The sequence below is a fragment of the Parasteatoda tepidariorum genome, chromosome 2, assembly GCF_982258835.1.
Source record: "Parasteatoda tepidariorum strain Cologne lab strain chromosome 2, Ptep-v5.0, whole genome shotgun sequence".
Lineage (NCBI taxonomy): Eukaryota > Metazoa > Arthropoda > Arachnida > Araneae > Theridiidae > Parasteatoda > Parasteatoda tepidariorum.
Window position 1 is genome coordinate 33,024,736 of NC_141756.1, and position 23,827 is coordinate 33,048,562.

Genomic DNA, 23,827 nt, shown 5'->3' on the forward strand with positions numbered 1-23,827 from the left:
TAAAACCCAAAAAAGAAAATTTCACTCCTTTTTTATTTTTGCATATTTAATTTTTTTTTTAGTTTTATTTTTAGGCATCGCTGATGTCGAGGATCCAAAACCGAAAATAGCTGCACGATCAGCTGCTAAGCTTTATCTGTTTACGTTTGGAAATCGGCTTGAGGAAACGTTCGAAAAACAAGAATAATTTTAAAATTGGGGTTATTCCTAATTTATAAGATCAGCATATGTTGAAGCTTATTTAATTGCTTCATTTTTTGAGTATTTTAGCTTAAGAGTTTCTCTGATGAAACTTATTTTTACTTGCCCGTCTTTATCCAAGAAATACAATAACGACATTGATTTTTCATAGCAAAATTCCTGTATTTCGTAATAATTTTAAGCTCCTTATTTGTTCAGATTAATGTCCAATCAATATTTTACGCAATTGCAATTTGTCCGAGATTTAACTAGGCTGTGTTTTACGTTAAAAGTATTTTATAAAATAGAATTGTGGTAATAAAAAGTATATCCATAATTAAAAACTTGCCTCGTTGTTTATATAATAATTTGTTGAATTTTTGCACTGGATACTTTTTAGAGTGGATAGATTTGTTCAGAATTGATTGAATGTATTTTAAGTAAAATGATGTTTTTAGTCTGAAAATAAAAAAAATGGAAGCCTCGGAATTATGGCACATAACCCCGGATCCAGTATTATTGTATATTTTTTCTCATTTAAGTGCAAAAGATCTGTTGAATGTGAGGAAAACTTGCAAGAATTGGCATCGTCTCGCCAATGATGAACTGTTGTGGAAGAGACTTTTGCACAATGACTTTAAAATTGACAAGAATATTCCAATAGCACCTGGTAAGTATTCTTGGTTCAATGAATACAAGAGACTGAAGTATCACACACCAACACATCAGACTGAAGTGCTGGTTGAACACACTCATCAGGTGCTTCATGTCAGCTTTTCACACAATGGAGAGATGTTTGCAAGCAGCTCTAAGGATGGTTATATTAAGGTAATGAAATTATTTCCCTCTTTGTTTGTGGTCAATATTATTGATAATCCAGACATGATTTAGAAATTCAAGGGCTCTAGGCACAGAGCTTTCGGAGAGGAGTGGACTCCACTGGTTGTAACTCAACTAGGTGCCACAATTTCGTAACATTACAAAGGTCTTTACTGGCTTTTAAATCCAATAAATGATGTTTCCAGTCACGAAATATTCTGTCCTACATTTTATACATAATCAGAATTTGAATGGGAAAAAACATATCATAAATATTTCGAAACAAAAATTTTTTTTTTACTTTGGACCCTAGTTAGGATTGAAAAAGTGATGATTATTTTATGGTAAAAAATCTAATTTGGCAGTTTTATTTTACATGAGAAAAAAGTGCCTTTTTTCTCCCTTGAAAATGCCATTTTGTAGAAAAAAATGCCTTTTTTATTGAAGGCATCCTGCTCCTTTTCAAAAGAAATGTAAACATGTGAGTTTAAGGGATATTTTAAATTATTCAAAGAAGTAATTTTTTAAATTTGGGGAGGAGAGTATTTTTCTGTAAAATAATCATATTTTCAATGTTTACTTTTGTAATCATAAAAAATAAGAAACAAAGTTGCAGATTTATAATCCCTGGTTTAATTGAATGGGGTGAGAATTTTCATAAATTATTTATGAAAATCTTGCCTGATTGCATAAAATAACAAATAAGATAAAGTTTGGTTTTACTGAAACTGTAATTTTTAATCTTTTTTAGGAAATGAGAAATTCGACAAAATATTTTTTGGTCGGATAATTTTTTTAAGTGATTTTATTATGTATTTCTTTTAACTGAATGAAAGAAAATTAGAGGAATTTGTATTATTCTAAGGAAAAAGACAAGTATTTAAGGATGAAACGGAATAATTTGTGCAGATGGATTAAACCAGGGCTTGAAATTTCAGTTTGAAAGGTACTAGTTAGACTGAAGTTTTTGCTCATCTATTTTTCAAATATTTACAGATTTAGTATAAAGAAGTTTTTGAGGATTAAAATTAGAAAAGAATGTAGAAAGTTAAAACGTTATTGTGATAGGTTTAAAAAACAGTGAGTTCATGTAAATCGAATGTAAACCAGAAAGTTTCAAATGATTAGTTAAAAAAATCAAAATACAAACAAATTAGGTAGATTATGTAATCTTAAGTAATCCAATCCTGTCATAATTTCCACACATTTTGATATTTTGAAAAAAATTCAGCATTTGAAACTTATGGTTTATTCTTGCATTACATTATCTCACATTTCTTTTGCTTAAATTAATAATTACTAATTCATGTGAAACAGAATTTATCATGAAAAGTTTCCCCCATCCTATAGCGTGCACTTTATATTTATTTACCACTGCCTTTTGTGCTAAATACCATTTGTCAGTTGCAGCTCTATGGTCAAACTCTATTATAGCATTTCTGAAGAAACATAGAAATTTTCTGCAGTAGGGAACCGATTATCCGGAACGGTCGGGACCATCGCTATTCCGGATAACTGATTTTTCCGATTTTCTGAATCGCTACAAAAAGCCATTTTTTTATTGTTAAACCCAACTTAAAAAAAAAATTTGGAAATAATCTTAAAAATAAGAAAAAAACGATGAAGTAATACACTAATGATTATTTCCAAAATGATGGTAAGGTAAACATCTTTAAAAAAAGAAAGAAAAATCGCGAAATCTTACGAGGAAAAAAAAAATTTTTTTTTTTTAAATGGCGAGAAAATTTATCGAATTTCGTTCCGGTTTTTTGGTTTTCCGGTTTTCTGATTTCCGGATAACGGGTTCTGTGCTGTATTTATAGAAATTCTGAGCAGATCTTCTTAGGGAATTTAGAATCCTGAGACCCAATCAAGTCTATTGTAAAAATCTGATGTAATTATGATAGTTTGATTTGAAATGCAATATTTCGCAAGACAAAACTTACTTGCCCGATTTAAATATTCAACCACCACTCGCAAGCTGGCGAGTAAAAATTTTAACTCTGAATTAAATGCTGCAATTTTGGTGTAAAAATGAATTAAATTACAAGGAATTTGAAATTTCTTTTCTCTTTGATGATGTAGTTTCAAAGTAATGGATGTTAATCTTGAAGAAAATTATTCTCTTTTGTTTTATAAATCTGAATCTAAGTCTCCAAAAATTAAATTCTTGTCTTCAACATATTTTTCTTCTTCGAACTAAAATTAGGTTTCTATGTATTGTGTCTTATCTAAGATAATTTAAAATGACCAGAATCTTTTAATATCCAAGTTAAAGAAAAAGTCATAGAAAGTATAAAAAATTGCTAGATCAAGAGAGGAATAAAAACAGAAAATACTATGAGCAATTGTTCAGGAGAACAAATGTTTGTAACTTGAGGTACTTGCTACGTTTTTCATTTCACTTCACTTTTGAGCTCTTTAGAATGAAAGTGTTTAGTTTCTTTTTGTTCAAAGTTTAATTATCTAGTACTTGGAAATAGACTATCAGATTATTGGAGTTAATATGGACTTGGACTTAGACCAACTTAAATAACTGAAAAGCTTTGTTAAAGCTAAAATCTGAAATAAAATTTTTCAACAAACGCATGTTGTGGGCGACCAGCTACTGCTCGTCTTATCACTGGCAAGTATTCTCCATTTTACCTTATGTTCCTACTTTAAAACCGCAAGATATTCAGACTATTTTTTTTTTTTTTGAACTATTAATACAAGGGTTGTCTTTCCGAGCTTTCATCAAATTGTTAAGTTTGTTTCGTACTGAAGACACATTTTTTTTATTTTTGTAAAAAGATTTCTTGGTACTTTCAATATTTTTTGAAATAAATAAAGTAATATTTGTTTAAAAACAAAAGTTTAAAACGTAATTGTGATATATAATATCTCTCCTAAGAAAAATTCCAGAAGTGACCTTTATTGTGTCATACCTGATGAATGAAAATATCGTAATTAATGTGATATTTCAGGTGTGGAATGCTACCTACCCGGCAACAGTTTGTCACAGTACGGATATGAAGTCTTTCAGTTGGAACTACACACAGTTTTCTCAGTTCAATGAAACAGACACTCTTCTCTTAGTATCTGGTGTTCATTTTGGTGCTCACACAGCATCAGGAGAGATTGCAGTATTCAATCTTCAAAGTAAGTTGTTTGCTATAATAATACCAATAAAAAGAGTGCAAATGATCCCCAAATGTAACACTTTTAAATAAAGTCATAACGATTGTTTAAAAATATTTAATCTTTTTCTTTCAAATTTTTTAAAATTATTCATACATATTGGGATAATTTTTTCATTTGATAATTTTTTTCCCCATTCAGCAGCATAAGCAATTTTATAGCACATAATTTATGTTTTTCTAGACTGAGAAAATAAGATATTATTTTCAAATACAGTAGAAAGTCCCACATCTAGACTGGTTTGTATATATTTTCAGGAAACCTCAATTTTCTAAAACCTTTTTTAACAATCACTAAACAGCTTTTTTTTTTCGAAAAAATATTCCATTTTTAAACGTTTATTTTGTTCAAAATGTTACAAATGGAAAATTTTATTTTTGCTTGATGCATTAACCATTTATTCTGTCTTTTCAATTAGCACACTTAGGAATTATTGAAAAGACAAGAGCAGTTGAAGAAAAACAAACTTCAGTTGTTAACAATAAATATTTATGCAGCTGAATAAGGGATTGAAAAAATAAACACCCATTAACAGCTTCTTTTTTCTTTCATTCAAAAATCTATGGTAAATGATAAATCAGGGTTGGGTTTTTGCCGTCAATAACTGGTTTTTGACATGACAGTGGTAAAAACTGTCAAAGCCTACTGTTTTCTTTAATTTATGGCATATAGCGGACAATATATTATTTTGACATAATTGCCTTCATAAATAAATGTTGTAAATGATTGCTATTGATTTTGCAACTATATGCATGTATTCTTATAGAAGGATATACATTCATACAGAAATATTGAAACTCTAAAAGGATTTCCCAGGCTTTTTCATGTCTCATTTCTGTGTAAAATATTGAAAGCAGAATTGATAAGAAAAGTTTATTTTATGAGGCTTTCTTTTTATGTGTACATGTGTTTCTCATAGCAAGATTTTAAGAATGAAAGTAATCAATCTTGACATTCTTCAGTAATGTAATATGCCAAACAAAATGATACTTGGAAATGTTGAAATTGTTTTTAGTATCCTAATATTTTACTTCAAATAGTATGTTTTGATATACTCATGTTGGGAAAATGCAAGAATCTGTTCTTAAATAATTTTTAACAACTTTTTTTCTAGTTTTATTGCCCAAAAATGAATTAATTTTAAATTATAAGCAGTTAAACTCAAATAAAAATGCAGTTTTAACAAAACTATGTTTTTTTTTTACAGTTTGACGTTTTTGACAAAGAGGTTTTTGACATGACGGTAAAAACCGTCATGTGTCAAAAGCTTGCCAACCCTGTGATAAATATGTTTCACATTTTAATAATATTTTTTTCTTTTTATTAAATGGGGTCAATTTTCCTTTCCAATTTAAAATTTGTTTTTTCATCTGAATATTTGTAACTCCTAATTCTTCTCTACAAATAGAATTCAAAGAGGAAATCTGCATTCATGGAAGAGAAAATGAAGCATATACTCTGCTTACTTTTTCATTATTTATTTCATTTTATTAGTGACTTGTAGATTATTATGCTAAACACACTTTCGTTAATTAAAAGTCATTTAATAAATAACAAGATGTCATAAAGTAAAAATTAATATTATCAATTATTTTTCATTTTTTATTGAACAACACAGGCTTTGATGTTTCTTTGCCTTAAAGCTTATCTCTTTGAAAATCTATTTTCCAGACTTCAGAAAGTCCCGACAGAAATATAGAATTTATAGTTGCAATATTATTTACTGTCATAATATTTATTGAAAGATAGGAAATTTTAGTTGAAAACTTCAAGCTTATTTTGTATAGTGCTATATTTCTGTTTTATTAATTTTTATATTTACCGAAAAATGTTTACCTTTTCTAGATTTAGTATTACATTCTTACTAGATTTATAATTTTTTTTTTTAAATCTTAAAATAGTTTAAACCTCAAAAATTGAACTATCTTGTTTTTGAATAAAACCCTTAATCATGCAAAATATGATGTTATAAAAGAGGGGAGAACAAGACAAATTTATTTTAAAAATAACAGAGTTTATAAAAGTTTGACCATGGTGAAATTTAGGATTTTTGAAATACAATTATTTTCAATCATTTATTTCTGTAGCATTTTGTTTTTTATACTTATTCATATTTATATTTGATTAAAATCATTGACATTGCTTTTTCAAATAGCATTTTCCTTCTTTTTAAATTCCAGGGCTGCCATAGGAGACTAAAGAGGCGACTAAAACGACTATTTTAAAGCAATAGCAACTATGGCGACTATTTTAGAAGAAATATGAGTAAAAACAACTAATTTGCAATGAGTTGCTTAAAATCGGCTACTTTTTTAAGCCAAAACGACTAAAATGAAGAATAGCTTCATGAGTTTCCCCCTTCCCCCACTTTTTTTGCCGCTCTTTCGTTTGATCCTAACTTTATTATTTCTCACTGTTTGATGTCAAAAGCATGACAGGCATATTTAACCAATCAAACTGATGGAATTGGTATTCGCTCTACGTGAATGCTCCTCCTGCTTCAGAACGCTAATGTAATATCTTTGAGGATTACGTTTTTTCCCCTCTTTTAATTTGAACGAAGTAGCAAAATTAAAAAAATTGTCTTTAATTACTCCAAATGTGTTGTTAATTTTTTTAGAGCTATTTAGAATAGAAAAAAAGGTATATGGTGATATTCGTTTCGTCGAGTTGTGATCATAATTTTTTTGATAGCATTAAAATTTGGAAATGTGTCAGTTATGAAAAATAAACAAAATAAAACGGAATTAAATTGCAATATTTCTTTTTTTTTTAAATATCTAAACTAAGCAGCTGCAAATTAGAACTGAGAAAGGAAATTCAAGTTTCAAATTCAACTGTTCTGTAACAGATAAAAATAAAACTACCTGTTTTTATGCGTAGTGTGAAAGAATATATTGTTTGCAAATCCTCAAATAAATGTACATTTTTTATAAAATATGAGTATCTAACTGCATGTTATTTGAATTTTATGCTATTACAGCACAAGTAATTAAAATTATATTCGAAGAGGATATGATGTTAGCAACTATTTTATATATCTTGGAGACTATTTAGGAGACTTTTTTTTCATATATGATGCAACTAAAGCAACTATTTTTCTTGTTTTCATCCAGTGGCAGCCCTGAAATTCCGACCTCAATATAGTGGCGTAATCTGTGTTTTATGGTTTGTGGTTGATGAAATTTAACATAAGATATTGTGTAGAATAAATATTAGTATAAAAACTCTTGAAAATTTTTCTGCTGTATTTATTTTTCTACTTCTGAAAAACTTATCTGAGCAAAATTGTTGAAATTTCTTATTTTTTTCGATATTTTATTATTTAATCTTAAATGACTATTTCTTTTAGGAAATTTTACTCTCCAGTGTCGTGTATTGAATAAGCCATATGATATTTTTGGTACCTGGTACACAGATGAATATCTGCTGTCTGGGAGACTTCATTTTCTTGGACATTTAGTTTCTTGTTCAGCATTGTGGTTAAACAAGGCATGGCAGGAATCTGAATCTGAAAAAAAGCCCATTGTGAAGCGTCTGTTTAAGTTTTACAACAGAAAAGCCAGCTCAATACGTACTATTACTGTGGCTAACTGTCACATGTCAGATTTCAAACTTGACAGCATTAAAGAACCCCACTCATCTTCTGAAACTGTTACACACGGAAACCCTGTGTCCAGAGATGCTGTGGCAGCTAATAACTGGTCTCGTGTGAGAGGGCGGACACTAGAACTGGCCAAAGGTTCTTTTCCCCAGGATATTAAGGTAAATGAATGATTTTTTGTTGACTGAAGTTTAAATACTGTATTGTGACTGGGTTTGTAACACTCATACTACCAGTCGTAATGCTCTGTCCTCCTTTCTAGTCTCTTATATAACGGTCGCTGATCAGTAGACGCAAATTTTTTCAACAGAGACAATTTCTCCAAGGACCAGGACTCTCCAAAGCCTAAAATTCCTTAAAGGAAGGCAAATACTTTTTAATTTGTTAAATTTTTCTTTATATTTATGTATGTTAGCAAAATTCTACAATTTAAGTCAAAGTGTTCTTCACATTTAGCTTAGATTAAGAAAAATATAAAACTACTTACATTTGGTTTTTAGTTCGAATAAGCATTGACAAAAATTTGAAATTAACTTTAATTATATAAATTGATACTTGCAAAAATTGAATCAATGGTAAAATTTAACCTTGCTACTATAAATTCTTTGTTTAGCCTTGATTCTACTTATCTTACTTTGACAGAAGCAGAAGGAAAAATGCCTTGTAATTTGTACTCCTTTCATCTCTTATTTTGAGTTTCTTAAAAAAATATTATTTTGTATTTGGCATTATTAACTTTATTAGTAATGTCTGTAAGTTTCTTCATAAATTATTATTACATCTTTCAAAATATGTATATACAGTGCCCGCCGCTAATAAAATCACCGGATAATAAAATCAGCCGCTTTATAAAATCAAATCGGCAAGACCTGAATCGTTACAATATTAATACATGTTAAAAACATCCTTTAATAAAATCAACACCGCCGCTTTTTAAAATCAAAATTTTGACTACATAATAAATCAAAAGTGCGATATTTTAGCTTTTTTTGTTCTTATTTATAAAATTTTAATTTTTCGAAGTTTAAAGATTTTTTTAGAAGAAGCAACAGTTACTCACAAACCTCTAAAACAGGTGTGGTTAGCACTTTCCTGTGATATACATAGTGTAAGAGTTAAGGAAAAATGTGGGTGGTAAGCGGCGAGTTCGCAGAAATCAATTTAACAGTGTCAATTCCTTGACTTGAATGAAGTTTGGAGAAACCCATCTCACTCAACAGGGGATCGAAGGGGTTGAATTCTTATCTTACTTTTTATTGAATGTTCAAAAATGCACGCGAACGAAGAATTCCAATTTCCCGTGGAATTTTATTTCACAAAGCACAGGATTTTGCTAACTTATTTGGTGATTCTGATTTTAAAGCTACAGATGGGTGGCTAACCCGATGGAAAGAACGCAACAACATTGTCTATCGTAAATTGCATGGTGAAAAGCAAGATGCTGATTTTAGCTCTGCCGCTGATTGGGTAAACAACGTGTGGCCAACACTCATCAAAGACTATAAACCAGAGCAAATTTTCAACACAGATGAAACAGGATTATTTTTCCGAGCACTTCCTGAACACACACTGCTGTTTAAAAATGAATCGACTGGTGGATGTAAAAAAATGAAGGAAAGACTAACCGTGCTGCTAACATGCAACATGACAGGAACTGTGAAAAAAAATCCTTTAGTGATAGGAAAGAGTTTAAAACCTCGATGTTTTAAAGGAGTAAAACACCTGCCCACCAGTTATGCCAACAGCTATAACGCATGGATGACATCCAGCATCTTCACAAAATTTCTTCCTGAATGGGACAAGGAGCTGAAAAATGAAAAGGTCATCTTACTTTTAGACAATTGTTCTGCGCACCCTGCTGATGAGGACTTGAGTTTGAAAAACATTAAATTAGTGTTTTTGCCACCCAACACTACAGCTATTATTCAACCCCTTGATCAGGGAATCATAAGATCATTCAAGTTTCATTACAGAAAAATGGTTGTTCAAAAAATCATTAGTGACATAGACTGTGACAGCTCTTCGGAACTCTTGACTGCAAACAAACTATCGAAATCCTTTACGATTTTGGAATCAATGCATTTGATTCGTAACTCATGGGACATTGTTTCAACCCAAACAATATCAAATTGCTTTAAAAAGTGTGGATTAAGCACTGGTGATGGAGCTGATAACTGTTTCGAAGAAATGCTCAGCAATGAAGAAAATGAAATGGACGAGAATTTTTCACGTTACGTAGCTATTGACGATCACCTACAAACATCAGGAGAAAAATCTGATTCTGAAATTGTTACTGACATCAAAAATTGCAAAGTTATTTCCAATCAAGAAATGGAGGAATCAGACTCAGAAGATGAAATAAACTCATCAGTGCCATCTTCAACGGAAGTCAGAAAAGCACTTAATGTATTGCGGCAAGCTTTAGAACGAAGAGGAGGAAATATCGAAAACTATAAAAACTTCTATAAACTCTCAAATGATGTTGAAAAGTTAATTTTAAATAGTGCAACTCAAGCAACCATTGATCGGTTTTTTGCAAAAGTTTTGTAAATTTAATCTTATATAGGGTTTTACTTTATTAAAATAATTAAATTAGTTGAATAAAGCATTAATGTTGTCATTATTTCAGCTTTTGAAGTGTGTGCATTTAGAATTTTAAAAATGGGATTTTTTTTCTTCAAATGCTGAATCGCCTCTTAATAAAATCAGCCGCTTAATAAAATCAAAAGAGCATAAAACGAAAGTGATTTTAATAAATGGCGGGCACTATAGTAAAATTGACCTAGAGTCTAATAATCAGTGAATCTATAGTAAAAAAAGTGTATTATTGTTGGGAGTTTTTATATTTTCTTGACAATGTGTTTTTGAAACATGCACTTGAACATAGTATTATTTCTAGGTTCACTTCACTGCTGAGAGTAAAGAGGCATGCACCATGGAAAGTCCGATAAGGTACAGTCAAGAATACCGTCGTGCTGAGGTCCAATCTGAGTCGAGTGAAGAAGAAGAGAACACTAGCTCTGACTTTGAAGACCCCCTGCTTCCATGGGATGAAGAGTGGAGTGGACTCAGTGGTAACCGTATTTTTTCTTTTCAATAGTTAAAATAGATATGGTTTCATTTATAACTTCATTATTGAATCAAAATTCATTAGTTACAGATAGATTTATTATCTTGTACATGAATTGGTACTTTATGTAATAAATAGGAATTTATTGGAGTTTTTTTTTTATAGATACTTTTTAAAGAAGGGTTATTTTTCAATAGGGGGCACCACTATGATAAAATTTAAATGCAATCAAAATGATGATATTTTATGAGAAATTTTTATTTATCCTTTTAAAATGGGATTTATGGGGTAGATTGTGGATAGTTAATTGTATTAACATTTAAGGAGATTTGTATTATCACTTTTATAGCGGATTAGAGGGTTTGTGACTGTTTTTTCTAATGGATCTTTTTTTTGTTCTGATGTTCACGAGATACGGAATGACTTTTAAGCGAGTAAACAGGTCAGTATGGATTATTTCGCCTTGCTGAAAAGAGTATAAGAGGCGTGAAGAGTGGCGGAGAAAGCAGTGCGACGGGAGTGCAGATCGTGCCCGATGGAATGTTGGGTTGAGACATCACCGCTGACGGGATCTATCATGGCTGCTAGAATTGTGTTCTGAGCCGGTATCATCGAGAAAGAGTTTAGATATAGCTGGAGTCTCGGAGTGAGTTGATCTAGGCTGAAATGCTGAAAGGTTGATGTTTGGAAAGAATCTCTGGATGCAACGACTAGGTACGCAACATTGATCGGATGAGCTGTTGTCTGGAAGAAAGTTAATCTGAAGCCTCAGAATAGTTGACTCCCGTCAACTATTGTGAGACTGAATCTTTTCAAGTGATAGACTGAATGTCGCTAAGTTTAAGGCGGTTGGCAAGAATTGAGCGTTCCTCGACTGAAAATCGAATGTTTCCCTGGTGCACTCTGTCTTACTAATGGAGGGCTTAAAGAATTGAATGGCGGGCGGAAACTCGAAGTTCTCCTACTCCACAAGTCTAGCTGCAAACCCGGTGGGCGTTCCAGAAGGTGATCTGCAAGTTCCTTTTGTATTTATAAACTCTAATTTCTTACCTTTTTAGTAACTTTTTAGAAGAGCATTTTATCCCGAATTTTAAATTATTTCTATCAGGTGTTAAGATACCTATTTTAAGATGAGCCTTGGATATTTGATTCTAATTATCGGTTGTAGGAATATAATGACCTAAAGTTTAAATGTTTTTGTAGATTTAGAATGAGCAAGTATTTTTATTTCGTAATTGTCTCTTTTAGTGTGAATTAATTGAATGTTATGCATATGAAATTTAAAAGTGCTTTTTATCGAAAAGTTTTATCTTGAGTATAACAATTTAGAAATTTAAAAGTGTATAAATTGGAAATTTTTGTACACATGAAGGCATCTGGAAATGATTGAAGTTGTGTTTGTTAAAAATTTATAGTTATAATGAAATTTAATTTTACTGGTTAAATGTTTCATGTAATTCATTAATTGTCTATTTTTGAACCTGGGTAACTGTTACCAAAATTCAATTAAAAGATCACAGCCTTGCCAAAGTTTGAAGGGTAACGGTACATTTATCTCAAACCCCAAAATATAAATCTTTTAGCAGATATTCATAATTTTTTTCATCTAACTTCTAAAAAGGCTCTATTCTGTTTTTAAAGTGATTGAAAAACATTTTAACTAATTCTCGCTTCTCATAAGATATAAATGATGCCTTGTTAGGTAGTTTCAAAAGAGAAACTTTCTTCAGAGAGCTTGATTCTAATTAAACTAAATTTTTGGTGTCTTCAGAGGAAGAGAACTGCCAACAGCAGCATTTTGGTCGAAGAAAGATGAAGTCTCGTAAACTGTCTCAGAAGAAGACCAACATTCAGCAAGAGGAAGAAGAGAGTGAGGCAGGAGATAGTTTGGAAGAGGACGGGAGTGTTGGGAAAATTCTAGACCCAAGAGAGAAATTCTTAATTTTTACCACTGGCTCTTTGACTTACACACCACACCAAATTGGATTCAAGCGGATTAAGCCCTTCAAGTAAAAATAATTCCTTATTTCTGACAATTTTTAAGATTCATTTAAATGTAATGATTTTTGCTTTTTTATTGTAAATGATTAAAGTTGAATTATTTCAACACAAAAAATTTTAATTTGTTTAAAAAAAGTCAAAGTCAACTTATATGTGAATTCGACAAAGCTTTGGATCTTTCTTTTTGATTGTTGTCAATTAGATTTCAGTTTTAAAGCTTATTGCATTTACACACGTTACATTATGCATTATTTCTCTTAAGTTAAAGTCTTCTAAAGAGAAAAAAGTACCAACGTATGAAATCACCTTTATGAATGAACTTTTTGTTCCATTTGGTTTTTGTATTAACTTTTTCAATGTTTTTATTATGACTCTGCATTAAAGAGCGTTTCTAATTATCATTATTTTTTATTGTTACTTTTTTCTAAAAATATGGCAAGGTAAAAAAGTTAAATTAAGATCCCATGCCAATAATATAGCTAAGTTTTGATTAGTCTTCAATAATGAGAAAAATTACTTATGAATAACAGGTAATAATTATTAATGATTTTAAAAAATGTTGCTATTCTGCTGCCGGATACTTAATCATTATTCGTTACATCTCGACGTATCATTCAGTAAAGCCTCATGTTCAAAGTTATTATATAATAAAAATTAACCTTCTTCTTAAATTTGTATTGCAATAAGTAAGTTGCACTGTTTTTTAATTTTTTTGTTGCAATAAAAACTGTTTTGTACATTAAAATATTTTTGTAAAGATTTGCTGAGCGAATCACAGAGACTCCCACATTGGTGCAGCGTATTGCTGAGAGGCAAGAAAGAAACCCAACTACATCTCCCAATTGGTATGATGAGCAGAGTGTCATGCATTACTTTGATAAAATCGACCATGTCATTGATTTGCATGGACACATCATTGGAATGGGACTCTCTCCTGACCACAGGTATTTTCACTCCACACTTGTCTAACTTTTATTTTTTTACAGATAAAAAATTTCCTAGAGGTCAAAAAATTTATGCCTGAATTTTTATTTTCTGGTTTTATAAATCTGATTTCTGATATTTTATCCTCAGGGTGTATGAACAATTCAAACTAACGTATTTCAAACAACATCAGGTATATATGTAAATGCCTAAAGGAATAATCCTTAGTTAGCCGACCAGGTGGCCGAGTGGTTAGCGTGCCTGACTGAGGAGCCGATGGTTGCGGGTTCGAATCCCGCTCAGGGCATGGATGTTTCTTTATCTCCCTCTGTGTTCTATGTCCTTTCTTCTGCGTGATTGAGTGAATATAACCCACCCTATAAACGGGTTTGTGGTTGTATGACGTGCACGACGCTACTCCAACGCCGTGGCTTAGCCATAGGTGCTCACTGGGTAATGATAAGAGAGTAGCAATTCTGGCTTTTCTGAGGCCTGATTGGAAAATGGGATTCTGATGGGAAAATGGACCCAAGTGCCGCCATTAACCAAGAAAAAAAAATCCTTAGTTATAGATTCTAATTTGTGACTTTCTTGGATAAATAGAGTATGTCTTAATTTTAAATAATTTGTTACGATTATTAAAACTGGTGTTAAACTAATAAATATAAATTAAAACTTCATAAGACACCATGCACAAAAAATAGTTTCAAAGGGAATGAGCTTCTCCTCATCATGCAATCTTTTTAAAAGTACAATGATCAAAAGATGGGCGGTTTGAGAAAGAATGTATATTGTAATGAAATCATGGAAAAGAAGGGAAAAAAACTTCATTTTTAACTCAAAAACTACCTGGACAGACCCCTGTTCATAAAATTATTCAAGAAAAGTTATTAAGAATATAAATTTAAAATAGCAGTTTTAGATCTCGGAATTATTATTTTAATTGTATTTGGCTAAAATAGTTTTCTTTTCTGTAATCAGAATAGCAAATACATACAGAATTCAGATTTTTGGTTTCTTTTTCTTATTCTTATGTATGATATCAAACAATTTAAGATATTAAAATTTATTTTTACTAGTTTTTACCAGGACTATAAGGGATCGTCAACAGAATGACTTGTTTTACAAAAAATTGTAAACAAAATCATTTGGAAATCACTCACTCATTACTGAATATATTTTTCAAATAAAGAGCTAAAAATGCTATTAGTGGTATAACTTCATCGAGTAAACGTAGGTTCCTTGACACTTTAGCAGTAGCACAGCTAGTGGATGGATATTCAGGTTGTTGAATTCCTCACTTGGGCTCTTTGAACATTTACTTAATCCTTGGATTGTTTTTCTAATTCTTGGAATGTTTATCTTTTTCCTAAATTGTAATTTTTTAGTATTTAACAGAAAATGTGTGCTTGAATTAAAAATGGGTCTTAATATCTAAATTTTTTTATCGATTATAAAGTTGTTTACAAGCCACAAAAAATAATCACCCTGAATAACTTTTAATCTAATGATCCGATCTTCATGTACAAAGACTCAATGTGAATGGTTGGAGGGCCTTACTATAAATATGCTAATTTATTTGTTCGAACAATATTTCAAATTTAAAATTAGACAAAAACAGTTTGCTCTTAAAAAACATTCGTTTTTCCGATGGATTTGGATTTTTGAACTTCAAAATATGGGTGGTTGCTGCAATTAAAAAAATATGATTCCAATTGGTAGAACAGTTTCTGAATTAAATTTAAAAAAATATATATATATGTTTAAATTTGTTTTTTTAAAGAACTATTTGACTAATTTTGTAAAACGTTTTTTTTTTCTTCTTGAGATTCAATTGATAAAAAAGTTATAAGCTAAATTTAAAAAAAAGTTTTACCAAATGTTGAAGCTAGCTGGATCAATGTGGAAAAATTAAATTAACAATTATGCTTGAAATGGTTGGAAAACATTTTAAAACCTAAAAGTTACATTAAGTTTTTTTTTTAAGAAAAACTATTTTTTTAATCTAAATTCACTGCATTTGCTTGTTTTACTTTTACCAATCATTAGTCATAAACAGCAAAATTTTCAATGAAGCAATTCTTGGTGGATTTCCCTCAATAGCTTTAATTATTTTGTGTTTTCTCATAGATACCTGTACGTGAACAGTAGGCCATGGCCTCAGAACTATGTGATAGATAACCCATTAAGCCCTCCACCCATAGCCCAAGAGATAGATATACATGTCATTGATCTTTGCACTCTAAAAGAAGTTGGTACTATGCTCAGATCTCATAAAGCTTACACTCCAAACGATGAATGTTTCTTCATTTTTCTGGATGTTAGTGATCAATATGTTGCTAGGTAACCTGTTTTATTTTTTATTTCAAGCATAACATAAATAATTGACAAACTACTTAGTGGATAATGCTGAAATCTTTTAACAAAAGATTTCTATTTATTTATTTTTGTCATATTGCTTTGCAATAGAAAAGTCAACGTAAGAAACAGAAAATTCAAAATTGAGATATTTGTATAGTTGGCTTTTTAGTATTTTGTTATAACTGGTTAAATATTGCAAAGCTTTTTTTTCAAAAAATAATTTTTTTTCATCAGATTCTTAAGATTTTATTTTTGTGTTGTTAGTATTAGCAAGGGAAAGAAAATAGTTGTCAAATCACTTTTCTTCAAATCTATGATGAAGCACTGTTTATTTTTCAGTTGCCCAACAGCATGCATGTCTTTTTTAATTAGTAAAAAATCAGTACACAATTTTGATTTTTTTTAGAAAAAAATATTTAAAATTTTCTAATATTGTTAAAAGAAAGTCTGAATTTTTTTTAGGTTTTAGTAGTAACTTGGAATATTATTTTAAAATTTTGTTAAGTGTAAATTTTGATAAAAGTTGTTATCAGCTAACTTAGTACTTTATAAAATGAAATAATTAGTTTTATAAAAATTTCAATGTTATTTTTATTTTGTGACGGTTAACATTTTGTAAAATGGAAGAAAAAAATTAATTGACTGAGTACTCCCTACTATCTTGGAATTTTAGTTTTTTGACATACTTCTGAGTGTTGGATAATCATAGTTTTACATAAAGTTGTCTTTGAAACTGTCTTTAAGATTTAGTCCACGTTGTGTTATATCTTCTGTTCAATTAATAAATCGTTTAAAACTATTGTTTTACTTACTCGGTATGTGTTATTCATCACATTTGAGAATTTTCACTTATGGTGAGGAGAAAAAAGTTTTTTTCAGTTAATGTATTGTTATGGTTTCAGTGGTGCTGAGGATAAACGTGGATATTTGTGGGATCGTCATTATGGAAACTGCCTGGCGAAGCTGCCTCATGCAGATGTGGTCAACTCAGTGGCTTTCAACCCTAAAGATCCTGAAATGCTGGTAACGGCCAGTGATGATTTCACCCTCAAAGTCTGGAGATCTAGAAACCGGATCAAGGAGCTGAATATTGACATGGGAGAAGACATGAGAATGTGATTTTGTTTTAGATTTAAAAATTTATTATTATTATTATTTTAGAATAGCATAAGGGCTGGTTAAGATTTTGTTTTGTTAAGCATTTAGATACATTTGCCATTTATAAACAGCTAAATAAAGTAATAGATATCTATCCTTACTGCATGAATGGACTGCAATCACATTACATAAGACCAAGTTTAATGCCTTGAAAATGCAAATTTAAAATAAACTATATACTTATATTACACAGTAAGAACTCTGATTCTTAAAAAAAAAATATGAACTTTATATTAAAAATATGATTTGTCATATTGTTACTTTTAAATCTTTTTTTTTTTTTAAATTTTATTTATACATTTATATAATTTTATTTTTTTAAATTTTATTTATATAGAGAGAACACTTACTACTCTTCATTTTTAAAGCTGATTGAGATGCCCCACATCAAAAACTTAAAGATCAGCACATGAATTTAAAAAATTCTTTTTACAGCAGATATGAACATAAATATGAACATATTTTGTCAATAATGACTTAATGGGAAGTAATTCCTAAACATTGTGTAGTTGGGCTTCCACAAATGTAACTTTGCTCAAGGTGCTTTTGGCATAGCAACTTATGGCAATCAATGTTACTGGTAAAGCATAAGCATCCCACCATTTCAGAAAGGCAAGAAAATTGATAAAACTAAGCAAAGTAGTTTCAACCTCAATGTATGTTTTTTCCCCAATATTCTGGGAATTTGTTTCTCCATTTATTTTTATTTCTGTTGTCTTATATTCTTGAATATTTAGAAAAAAAGTTACAAAAATTAAAAATAATTTAATTTTTCTGTCCTACTAAAGAATTTAATTTGACTTTAACTGTTGCATATAGTATAATCTGAATCAAAATTTCTCAACTAAGGGTAATTTCATAAATTTTTTAAAAAGGAACGAAGTCACTGTAATATGTTATAGAAATCAAAATTATGGTTCATATTTTGTAACAAACATATCAAAAAATACTCATTATGTGCAATATAGTTACATATAAATAGTATCTGATGCATGAAATGTTCATTAAGAAATTTTTTTCTTTCAATAATGGTCATCTCTCATCAGCCATTAGTCCCTTAGCTCTTTTACAAATTTGTGCAGTTGTTCCTTTCCTTTTCCCTTAATAAAGAGATGTTGAAAATTGGATAGTTGGGCAGAAAATGTAATTTTCTACTCAACAACAAGAAATGCAATTTTCTGCTTGCTGAAGAAAGAACCAGAATGTTAAAAGGGCATTCACTTTTTTGACACATTAAAGTTTATCAAATTTTGCATGAATTCTAAATGTACAATCACTTGAAACTTTCAGGAAATAAATATCAATTTCTTTTTTCAGAATTTTTGTTTGAAAATTAATAAATAAATGGCTGGTTTTAAATTAAATGAATGTGAGTACACTTACAATTTTAGAGCAGCTGTATTTATAAGCATTATTTGTAAATTGTTATGGTGAAAATATAATTGTTATTAAACACTTTATAAATAGTATGAAGTTGAGATAAAAATGTCCTAAGTAGTACTATAATTTTATATATATATAATGTTTGAGGATGTTCTTTGATGTCTATTTTGTTTTTTTAAATTGAGCTTATATGATAGAGTGTTACATTGTTATGTGTACTGAAGTTGTATCTGAATGCGATTTGTATTTCCAAATATTTTTTCTTGTTATATGCATACAATTAATACGTAAAAAAAACCCATCAGCATTTACAGAGATTGGATGTAATATTTTATATTTAAGTTTGGAAAAAATCAAAACTTAAAGGAAATATATTGGTGTTTATTATAAAATGCTATTGTGATGTTGTAATTGCCAGTGATGACAAAACTCATTGTTATTATCTAAGTTTTATAAAAAGAAAATATATCTCAGAATGTACCATTTATATGTTAATAACATTTTAAATATGCTTAATATCAAATTCAATTGGTTGTGATATATCAACTACATTATGTTTAACATAAAAGCTAGTTGTTTAATATTTACTAATTATAAATAAAGTTTCTTAATATGATTTAATATTATTGTTTGTTCAATAACAATCAGTTATTGACAGCAATTTTCAGTTTATATTTAATTTGATTTAAAGAATGAAATAATATTTTCTATGAGCTATAATGAGTTTCAAATAGCATTTGATTCCTTTAACAAGAGCAACCCTAAAGATCATTAAAATCAGTAGGAGCCTTGTTGTTGTTGTCGTACCCTATTAAGGCACTGAGGGTGCGATTGTTTTTGTTTTCCAGTGGCGCCCTCTTTGGCCAAGAATTCGACTTCTTGCCACACCAGTTTATTGAGCAGACTCTTCATAGATCTACAGATCGTAATTTTGAACCAAAGCAGAGAATGATCAATCTCCAATCTAGTACCCTCAGAGGTTTCTTTGGAAGACTTTGTGACCCAAAAGATTTAACGTGTACCGGTCACTATTAGTAGGAAGCTTAAAATGTATAATTTGGATGATATGTAATTTTTATCCCTTTGCTTTCACACAAAATTGTCCTTTTGTTTTTAAATTTATTTAATGTTTCTTTTTAAAAAACAAAGGTAATTTTTATGATTTAAATGTTTCTAATTTATAACAGTTTTTCACTTTTGATTGTTTGAAATAACAGAAATTAAGCTTCCAGGAAAAAAAAAATGGTTAGGCCAATTTTATTCACTCTTTGAAATTTTTTTTTATCATAAATGATGCAGACAATTAATATTTATTTTCTGCAATTTTTCCTTGAGCAGTGGGTAGAAATTTATTTCTCTTCAGGTGAATAGTTATGTGATATTTTTTCTGTGCTAAGGATGTCAATTTTTTTTTGCTCTTCTGTGAGTGTCTTTTAAAAAATGCAGAAGTATTTTGATATTTTATGCCAACTAACAATCACGTTGCACATTGTATAAAGTCTTTCGACTCACAACCAATTTAAATTGATATGAAGAGGTGAAAAAAAATTGTGATGAATATAACTTATTATTTTCTTATTGAAAATTTTTAATGGAGATCAAAAGTATTCTGTATTTAAATTTAAAAAACTACTTTATTTTGTTTAAACAAAAATAAACAAGTATATTTGATGTATTTTATATTGTTTCAAAGAGATATTTATGAACTTTCATGTTTCCCAAATGTGTAATAACATAAATTTTTTTTTTTTTTTGTAAATAATTTATTTCATTAAAAAGTCTTTGGTGCACGAGTATGACCCATTGTTGTTCATTTTAATAGATTTCCATGAAGACATGTTGTACAGTATTGAAAAATGTTTAAGGTTACATTTGAAACAAATAATTCATAGAATTTCCCTATATACACAATATTTTGTGTTTAAGACACAAGTGTTTTAATTCCTTTGAATCTAAATTTTCCTTTGATCTAAATTAAACTGAAGAAAAAGGTGAGAAAAATTACATAAAGAAAAAAATCTTAGTTGGTCAACTGATGTTAATAAAATGCACTTATCTCAGTGTTAGTTATAAAGCCTCACTATAACTTAAATATAGCTTTAAATTATTGAAACTGCATTAATTGATAACCATAATTAATAGAAAAATATAGCTCTATCAATCAAAATACCATTTTCATTTATGAATATAACACAAGTTATTTTTCTTAATTTCAATTCGTTTGAAAGTCATCACAAATTCACATGCTCTTTTTGTAAATATTTTTTTCACTTTTTTTGCATTAAATAATGACTTGTAAAAAAATAAATTTATCTTCATTGAGATATCTCGTCATTTTTATAAGCTAGTGGTTGAAAAAAATGAATTAAAAAAAAGGTCCAAAATTATGAAAAAAATGTTTAAGTATAAAAAAATGAATAAACAAAACAAATAAGAGAGTCTGATTAGGCCAATTATAAATATTAACATCTACATCAAAATTTTTAAAAGTTGTTCATTTACGTCGCACTAGAGCTGCACAATGGGCTATTGGCGACGGTCTGGGAAACATCCCTGGAGGATGATCCGAAGACATGCCATCACAATTTTAATCCTCTGCAGAGGGGATGGCACCCCCGCTTCGATAGCCCGACGATCTGCACGCGAAGTCGAGCACTTTAACGAGGACCAATACCGCACACCCTTGGTCCCTACGCAGGCTGATCCAAGTGGTCACCCACCCGCACACTGACCATAGCCAGTGATGCTTGACTTCGGTGATCTGCTGGGAGCCGTGTCTTAACGATCAGTCCACTGCGGAACTTATAGAAGTATAAATAACTCAAGAAATAACTTGTTTCCAGTTTTAACTGTTATACAATTTAAAGTTATCAGTATATGTTGCTAACAAATAAAAAAAAAACTCCTTTATTACTGCTTATCATACCACACATTTTATATTCCGAAGTTTAAATGCTTTTTCTTTTCAAGTAAGGTTAATAGTTTTTCAGATCCAATTAGCTGTTCATTTTTGTTAAGATTAACAAAATGTCCTTGCACAAAATTATATATTTCATAAACAAAAAAATCTTTTTTTCCTGTTGCATAATATGGACTTCTTAAAATAAAGATGACACATGGCAATCAGGGTGGTGAGTGAGCAGGGTTTCCTTGTATTAAAAAAAACTGATTAATGTTCCTAAGAAATTTGCATTTTCTGTAAAAAATATACAGGGTTAACATAAATGATTTTTACAGTTTTAAAGGTCCTTTCACTAATAAATTTATGGTATTCTGAGATGCATGATACATACACTCGTGTTTTTAGTACATTACTAAAAATTTTCAAACTGAGAATCATTGACATGCATTCAGCTGTTTTTATTAATGTCTACAGCAGAAGCAGTGATGCTTTACTATGTTGTTGCCTTTGGTACTTCATGAATTTTGCCTTTCATAAGTTTGTGTTCCAATTTTCACCCTTCGTAACATAAGTTGCCTAATTAGAAAATTACAGAGATAAATCACCTTTAATTATTCAAAGCTACCTATTTTTATAGATTGCATTTAGCAGGAAAAAAATTACTTGTATATATTTTTTAATTTAACAGTTTGTAATTTTATGTTTGAAAGTTTGTTACTCGGTAAAAAATGAAATAATTTCCCTCTAATAAATTCATCATTAACTTAATTGCAAGCTCAATATAACTATGAATCTTATAAAAAATTTAATGTTTAGCATATGCTTGTTAGCATATGTTTTTTATATGCTTAGCATATGTTTTTTATGCTTGAAGGTCTAATTGAAGTACAAGAAATGATTTTTTCACAGGAAGTCAAAATTATTAATTTAGAATTACTGTAGTGCTTCTTATAAGGAGCACTGTATTTGAGGGACATTTTTGTTCGCCCTGGTTTCTTTTAATAGGGACATTAAATGCGACACTGAAGAAAACTACAATAAGTAAGAAATGCAAAATAAAATCCCTCTCTTCGGAGAATGCTGCTTCGGGTGGAATGTTTGAAAAAACCCTACCTTGGGGCAACCAAAAAAATTTTTCTTTTCTTTTTGTGAATCAGGCAAAGATGTACAGAAACTAATATTGCAGAAACAGGGACCAATTGGAAAGAAAAAGTGGTCTGATGACCGGACCATACTGAGAGAGGGATGATTTCTTAATTGAAAAAAATAGCTAGGGTTCTGTTGGGAAGGGCAACTTTGTACCCGTGTTATTTTTATATGATATTTATCATATAGATGCAAAGAGTTTAACTATTAACATGAAAATAAAAAATATATGGATTATTGTGAAAAAATATGGAACATTCCAGAACAAACAAGTTTTTAAAAACTGAAATTTATGAAAATGTTAAGTTATTTGATTTTTATATTTCAAGTTATTTGACATTCATATTCATTCAAGACTTTAATACAACCACTGGTTGTTTAGACAAGTTTAAGCATTACTTTTTAAGACAATTTGTGATGAATAAAAATCAATAAAGGCAATCTAAAAACGTAAATTTTTAATTACATTTCTTTAAAAAGTTTTTCATGTACCCTTTGAATAAGGAACACCGACATGTAAGAGTTACTTCTTTCTCTGTTAAAAAGAACTAAATGTATTAAAAAGTCATTGATCAGAAAAAAAATAAGAGAGATCTCTTAAGTTGTTTAACAGTTTTAGGTGTAATAATCGATTAAAACATATAAGTGGTGAATTTATGAGTGATCATTGTCACAATACTGCTCATTGCTAATATTCTACGAATTTCCAGAATTAATTGTGATTTAGTATTCCAGATTTTCTGTGTTCTCAGATAGAGAGTGGTAACTCCACAAACCAATAGTGTTCTCAAAAATATTTAAGAATTCCCAAAAAATGTTCCACAGAGTCATAGGGTTCCGTGGAAAGGTCACAAAAGTTCTAAGAGTTAGAACTATTTTTTCCCTTTAATATCAGTAATGATTTTTGAAACATGCAACTATATTTATGTCCAGTCATTATTTAATGATCAGGTTATTTTTATGAAATTATTCAAACAAAATATCAGTGAATAAACTCGTATTATTTAAAATAAAAATAGTAAGCACTATTTTAAACATAACAATTTAAAACATTATAAACAAAAATAATAACACCAAGAGAGTGCAGTTTCCAAATGAA

At 29.6% G+C, this 23,827-nt stretch overlaps 1 protein-coding gene across 1 annotated transcript; it reads left to right on the top strand.

Annotated features, from left to right (window-relative positions):
- Positions 1-82: 82 nt before the first annotated feature.
- On the top strand, positions 83-20,473 carry Fbw5 (F-box and WD repeat domain containing 5). The gene is made up of 8 exons (XM_016065201.4): positions 83-1,008; positions 3,966-4,140; positions 7,532-7,944; positions 10,683-10,857; positions 12,625-12,862; positions 13,613-13,798; positions 15,909-16,121; positions 17,042-20,473. The coding sequence occupies exons 1-8, from the start codon at positions 655-657 to the stop codon at positions 17,256-17,258; spliced, it is 1,971 nt and encodes a 656-aa protein (XP_015920687.3). The 5' UTR covers positions 83-654; the 3' UTR covers positions 17,259-20,473.
- Positions 20,474-23,827: the final 3,354 nt, after the last annotated feature.

Bases quoted from the DNA above. Each gene is read 5' to 3' on its own strand.
- Fbw5 (XM_016065201.4), top strand. From the start codon at position 655: ATGGAAGCCTCGGAATTATGGCACATAACCCCGGATCCAGTATTATTG. The intron at 1,009-3,965 runs GTAATGAAATTA...GTGATATTTCAG, and splicing joins CTAAGGATGGTTATATTAAG to GTGTGGAATGCTACCTACCC. The intron at 12,863-13,612 runs GTAAAAATAATT...ATTTTTGTAAAG, and splicing joins AAGCGGATTAAGCCCTTCAA to ATTTGCTGAGCGAATCACAG.